General features: G+C 38.6%; 1 protein-coding gene across 1 annotated transcript; it reads right to left on the bottom strand.

Annotated features, from left to right (window-relative positions):
• Positions 1-239: 239 nt before the first annotated feature.
• KCNS3 (potassium voltage-gated channel modifier subfamily S member 3) lies at positions 240-1,724 on the bottom strand (the record flags this gene model as incomplete). The annotated part of the gene is made up of 1 exon (XM_082048920.1): positions 240-1,724. One exon carries the CDS (start codon positions 1,722-1,724, stop codon positions 240-242), a length of 1,485 nt encoding a protein of 494 aa, XP_081905046.1.
• Between the last annotated feature and the right edge of the window lie 5,530 nt (positions 1,725-7,254).

Genomic DNA, 7,254 nt, shown 5'->3' with positions numbered 1-7,254 from the left:
TTTCTCCCAAAAAATGCATAACAGTATTCGTGTAAAAACTAAACGACCATATGAGGCATATTTGAAGCCTCATATAAACAATGAAGCTTTTATGGCATCCTCAGAGCAAAGAATGTCCAAATATGGCTGAGAGTTAAGTACCCTGAGAATTAACTGTTCTTAATAAATTCACTGAAGTTTGTAAGTCCACATTTACCAAGAATCAGAGGAGAAATAAAGGGAAGAGAATGTGATTCAACTCATTTTCCTGTACCATTCTCTAAAGATGTTGTGTTATAAACATCCTCCATATCTTGGATGCTGGAGGCATCTGTTGAATCTTGGTCACTGACCACAATTCCTACTGAAGAAAGGCTAGAAATGAAGGAGTGCATTTTTTTTGCGTAAATATCCCTAATGTTAAAATAAGGTAGGTCATTACTTTTCTCTTTGCGATCATTGTTGCATTGGTCTGGATCAATAGCTTTTTGTTTTTGATAGTACTTAGAAAACTTATTGAAAATAATAGTGATTGGAAGTGCTACCACTAGTATCCCACAGATAATGCATAGGGTGCCGAGCAGCTTCCCAGCAAGTGTGACTGGGTAAGTGTCCCCATAACCAACGGTGGTCATACTGATGGTTGCCCACCACCAGCAAACAGGGATGCTGTGCAGTTCTGATGAGTCATCATCTTTCTCCACTGAGTAGACAAGCACTGAAAAAATAGAAATCCCAACAGACAAAAACAAAAGCAGAAGTCCAACTTCCTGATAGCTATGTCTCAAAGTGGCACCTAAAGACCGCAGTCCTACGGAGTGCCTGGCCAGTTTTAGGATGCGAAATATCCTCATTAGCCGCAGGATCTGAACCACTTTCCCCATGTTTTCAATATCTTCACTTTCTTCTTCCTTCGTGTCCACAGCCAATGTGGCATAAAAGGGGATAATAGAGACAAAATCAATTATATTCAGTGGTTTCTTCCAGAACTTCTTTTGACTGGGAGCAGTGATGAGCCTGATCACTAGCTCAGCAGTGAACCAGATGATGCACGTGATCTCCACAGCTTCCAGCACGGGGTCTTCAATCTCTCTGTCATTGGCATCCAGCCTTTGGAACTCTGGCATGCTGTGAATGCACATGGCCACGATTGATGCCAGGACAACACTCAGGGAAGACACGGCAATTAACTTGGCAGACAAGCAGTATCCAGGATTTTCCATCCTGACCCAGATCTTCTTTCTTATTTCACCAAAACACAGATTGTCAAACTTTTCCAGTTCTTTATCAAATATGGATGACTCTTCATTAGAGGAGTCTATACTTCTATCATTGCTCTTCTGATCCCAGTCTTTATCAGGACCTTCTTCTTTCCTTTCTTGGTACCGATTGCTGCAGCAGGAATCAATAAACAGCTCATTTATCCCCCAGTATTCTATTTCCTGGCAGAAGGAAAAGACACATAGTTCTTCCATTACATGAAGTTTGCCTGTATAGTAAAAATTCAGAACATATCGGAACAAGGAAGGATTCCTGTCAAAGTAATATTCCTTGTCCGCAACGCTATAATCATCACACAGTTCTAGAATAGCCTCTTCTGAATGGCATTTGAGAAGCTTCCCGAGTCTGGTATGGGGAAATCGGAGCAAAGTGCTTTGATCCACTGATTGCTTAAAGCCACCCACGTTCAAATTGATAAGTTCTGCATCTTTGCCATGTCTGCGAAAAAATTCACCATAAACCATTTTGAACAGAAGAGTTCCACTGCTGGTGCCCAATGAGATTACATTGAACCTGAAAAGAATATAAGATATTGTTAGAGCATTTAATTCACTTTTGCTCTTGTGACACATTCTTTCTTCCATTTCCAGTTACTGTGAAATGCTTTAACAAAAATGAAACAAAATGATGACCACCATTATTCAGCATTTCACAAAAGTCAGTTTAAATCAGTTTGGTGCTTTAACCCAGCTTTAGCAAATTTGAAAGCAATAGCTTCTCATTTAAGTCTCCTTAATTTTTTCTGGTGTGGAGAAAGAATGCCTAATTCATCAGTAAATCAGTCTCTGTTCCACTATCACATTGAAATTAATAGTCATGAAATAAGCTTACTTCGATGACATAGAAAATCTTTAGTTTAAAGACAGAAAAATTGACAAACCATCAAAACATTTAGGACAAAGCTTAAGAGCAGGTGTCTCTCAATTATGGTTTCAATAGAGCTGTATTGATTCATACAATGTTGCAATTTATAATCCACAACTCTCAGCATTAGCTGTTTGAATGCCGACCGCAATTACTTCTGTTGTCATATCAATTAATTTCTTTCTAGTAATCCACAGAAGAGCATTCTGTATTCTTGAAAATGTATCCAATGTGCATTTGAAGTTTTCTGATTCAGAGTTTTACCTAGTATATTTTTGGGTATCTGCACTCCCTCAAGGTATTTTTCTACCTGCCTTCCTACTCACCTGGAGAGTCACAACTCTCTTACGACCTTGGTCAGTTGCAGAAGCTCTTCCTATTGTGCCACAGCATAGCCACAGCCACAACAGTGACGTTGAGAAGTTGATATTGAAATGTCATTTCTGGGAACAACAGCTTCCAGAGATGGAACTTCCACAGAAATTTTGCCTCAGCAAGTAACTGTGGATACCTGCAGATAGAGAGTAGAACATTTAAATATCTCCATCACTTACTGTAAGTTAAATCATTCAGCTGAAACTGATTTCAAAAAGGCAAATATAGTTAGTAGCAAATTAGTTACCTTTTTCAGTAGAACTTAGCTCTTGCTTTCCTTCTAAGGAACAGTTGTCTTAAGCCAAAATTGACAGTTATTACATTTGTCATGAGATTATATACACCTGATCATGAGGGGAGCAAATCTTTTTAAAATTTCTGATATTTAAGCGTTAATTGGTGTATACTAAGCTAATTTATTCCAATTTAATATGTAAGTCAATGAATTTTAAATGTTACAAGAGAGCATCACAATTCTCTGTTCCTAACGGATGGACTAATATCATGCAAAGAAATTGCTTTGGTGCTCTTTAATGGCTTGGGGAAGCTACTCAAGGAACAACAGTAATTTCTATACCTGTCCATCTTTCAGTCCCTCTTGCAATAGCACCAATTAGGATTCAAAGTTGGGACATGTTAGAGTTCGAATATCTTTTGCTGCTCCTCAAGGTCTCCTGACACAATTAATAAAGGTCATTAAGGTTATATCTATTTTCCTGTTCATAGTGTGTGCACCATGGTTGCACCCCTGCTGTATATCAGCACGAGAGAGGAGAAAATAAACCTGGGCATTTTCATCGAACAGGAGTCACTGTAGACTTTAATAACTGCCAAAGTAGATGGTTGGAATACTGGGTTTCAAGGGCGAGCCCCACTTTACACCACCAGAACAAGTAGGAGGCAAAAGAAAAAAAAAATAACCCCACTCTAAAATTTTTCTTCACTGCCAGCTACAACATTCATCTTTCATTCAGTCTCAGGTACTTGTATCAACTGACTAGTTCTTTTGAGCCATATAGCACCACTCCCTGAATTTGTCAAGGTACTGGGTGTTTTCTTTCTGTATCTTCAAATAGAAGTCTAAAGCCATGGCATCTTGTGGAGAAGGGAAGATTTGACTGAGCTGAACTGATCTCTTGATATGAATCGACTGTGAATACAGAGAGATAAGTCTGCATCTCCACCACTGTTGGCTACAGCTCCATTGGTCACCCAGACTAATTCACTATGCAACGTCTTAGGCACCTCTGTGTAATCCAAAACTGACTTCCTCACCATTTTTAAAACAAACTGATTGAACTGGTTGCATCACAGACGTGGAGCCATTTTCCAGCTACTGATCGTAAGTCTATTGTCCCAACTGGGTTGATTCAGAGAGGCTGCTTGCCTTGGAGGGACACTTTTTGTTGCAGATCTCCCAGCCTCTTTTTACTGCAGCAGACCTAAAGGGAGACAATCCCATCCTGCTTCACAGTAGGGTCAACCCTCATGTGCCATGTTGTCTTTGTCACCTGTTGACTATAGCAAGAGAAGGAAATGGGAAAAGTCCTAAAACCTGGATTCAAATTTCTGATCAAATGCCAAGGAGAGAAGGAAATGGAGATACAGATCCACACTAGAAGGGCAAGGGACAAATTACCCAGGGAGCTGAAGAGTTTATTAGCCAGTAGTCAAATCCCTGCAGCTAAGACTGTTTTGTAGTATCTGTAAAATGCAGGGTTTCAGGACACAAACTAAAGCACATCAGGTTTTAATACAGATACATTTTTCTGTTTAGAGGGAAGTTGCAAATGATTTTCTGAGCCATGGTCTTCCCACTCACCTCACCTTTAACTTCCTCACATAGAAAGATTTCTGTAGGTTTGTCACAAACCTCACTGGAGATCTACTCAGTGCTGTTCTCTCTTACTATTTTCCTTGTATTATTTTTTTATAATCCTTCACACAAGTAGGAACACAGTGCCTGATGTTATAAACCTCACGTATTCTGCTTCTTCATGGGACTAATTCCAAACAAAGCTACTGAAAATCTCATAGTAATCTCCCTGTGTATAACAACTACTGACACATATAACACATGAAGAACCAGGCCTGGAAGATGCTGAAACTGCATATTTGTGGTGGTAATTAATTCTGCAAAAACAGATATCTATCTAGAGTGAGCTTTTTTTGTATAGTGAAAGAAAAATGTTATTTTTAAAAATGGGAAAAAGCATTTCTTTTCCTGGCCACACTACAACCCCCTTTAAACAACTTATGTTAAATCCAAATTATTTTGACACATTAATTTTACTGTGTGCATAGCCTACCATACAATCAAGATAAAGTTCTTGTTCTGCTAAGATATGGGTGAAGACGGGGAAGAAGCCCTGTGTGAGACATACTGCTTTCTAACCAAGCAAGAGAGAGAATAGTCATTTTTTATGGCATGATAAACTGCGTACATAGAAGTGATTTTACACCTTAAGATGTAGTTTGAAGACAGGTATGTACTAGCTAACAGGGTGATTGTAAGACACAGCTGCCCCAGGAATTTTGCAAGGCTGAGCTCTTAGGAATGATTAAGACATAAAATAAAAACACTGATCTCTAGTCACAGATGAAGAGCAGCAGGATTCAGCTGACAAACTGTACCACATTTCACTCATGATCTAGAGCCAAGCTGTGTTTTACAAAACTATAAATTAAAAAAAAAAAAAAAAAAAAAAAAAAAAAAAAAAAAGAACACACACAAAAAAAAACCCAAAACCCTCATGTACTGGGGTGACTGGTGGTCAAAGTATATTTGAAACCAAAAAGACTCTTTTTATTGATTAATTTCAGTGATTAAAATGTCTACTTCACTTTCAGCAATTCATTAAGACAAAAGCATTAGCAATGTAAGCTAGTACTATAAAAACCAGGCAAGATCTCGGATTATCTGAGGGCATTTCTGTTCCTAAAAAAAAGAAAGCAAGTTTTAATGAGAAATAGCCAAAGCAATAATTTAATGCTCAGCAAATCCTTAGTACACCAGACTGTGACTTACTGTTGAGACAGCAATATAAAACCATATTGATTATGCAGATGATATTCATAATGGTGCCTCTGTGTAATTGCTCTGTATAATAAATTCAGTGAGAAGCAATTTACTGCTTTGTTTGGAGGGCACTGTGGTCATAATTTGTGCAAGACATAGAGAGAAACTGGATCTTACTTAGGAAGACCATGATCTGGAACTTGCTATAATACTGCTGTTAAGTGATTTTTAGATTAGGGCAAGAATGCACAGAAAATATTCATGATAACTATGTCAAGAGGAGCTTCACGATCTGAAAAATATCTTGTTTGACTTGCAGGGACCTTCATCCCTGAGTCATGGACCACAACATTGTTGTGCCAGGCACCATCAGAACAAATTATGGTATTTACACAAGTGACTCCAGCCACAGGGCAAAGACCACAGATGACAACTTTTGTTCCACACAACATGCTCTCTACTCAAGGAAACCCTTTACTCACTCAACCAACTTTTTAACTCAAGGGTAAAGCTGTGCTCAGCTGGAAATGATGCTTTTCTGGAGTGCCAAAGCCTGTGTCATAGACATCTTAAGAACATAGAGCTACCACAAACTTTGCAACTCTCAACTTGAAATGCAATATTAACCCCTTTGATCTTCTGTAAACAACAAGTATTCATATATAACACAATAAACTGCTAACTCTTCCAAAGCACACACTTGCCCTGGAGTACAGAGAGTAAGCAAACACATACCAGATGTTTGTTACTTGGTTGCTTTAATTGCTTCAGTTGTTTCAATGAGCTACTGGATAGGAACTCATATAGAATAGAAAATGAAACAAAACACAAAAGAAAGATGCTTACTGGAAGAATCAACATTATTTTCCGAGATGATGAAAAACCCCAACAAATAGAAGTTCCAAATGTTGAGCTTGAGGGCCAAATAAAAGCCAGTCATAAAGGAAGCTGTGTGAAAATGACACAAATGTTAGAATAAAAAACAAAATGACAGGATCCAACTCTTCCCAATCCAATTTGGAGATGGGCTCCAGCCAGCGTTTCTGCAGTCACAAATTGTTGGTGAGGCCACAGGCCCATTGTCTGGCTTGGAAGGGGGATAGCAAATTTTGGGCTTTTAGCACGCTGCAAAATCCCTAAAGCTCAAAGAAGGAGGGTCACAAAGACGGAGTTTTTATATATGGTCCCTTTGAGAGAGCTGTGCCACAGATGTATAACACACCCCAAAGCGCTGTGGTTTCTAACTTCTTCCGGAACAAAACCCTGAGAGATTTTTAGTGGAAATGTAGATCCTGATACCACAAATTAACTTGTCAGTAAAGTTTCTCAGTTATCTTTCATGTATTATCTACACAAAGTCCCTGTACTCTGTGATGTTCTACATCACAAGCTTCAGCACATCTTTTTTGACATGTTGCACATTTGAGCATGGTAGTACCTCAGCTACTGGTAATTCCAAATTGGGACAGTTTCAGCTTTTGTTAGCATTAATCTGTCTGTGATTACCCAGGCACAATGGAAAGTTGAATGGATTTACAGTTAGATAGACTACATTGTGCTTTGCTACGCAAAATATTCAAACACAGCACATCCCTACAGATTTTCTACTAGTTTGCTTCACGGCTATGTTGTCTCCAGCCTCATCTGTTTGCTACACAGTAATACTTCATAAACCTCTCCAAATTAAGAAAGTTCACATTTCAGGATGGTGTCTTCTAAGTTGAAAGAATATAAAT

Source organism: Streptopelia decaocto (genome assembly GCF_964273445.1).
Source record: "Streptopelia decaocto genome assembly, chromosome: 3".
Classification (NCBI taxonomy): domain Eukaryota; kingdom Metazoa; phylum Chordata; class Aves; order Columbiformes; family Columbidae; genus Streptopelia; species Streptopelia decaocto.
This window is presented reverse-complemented; position numbering and strand designations above follow the sequence as displayed.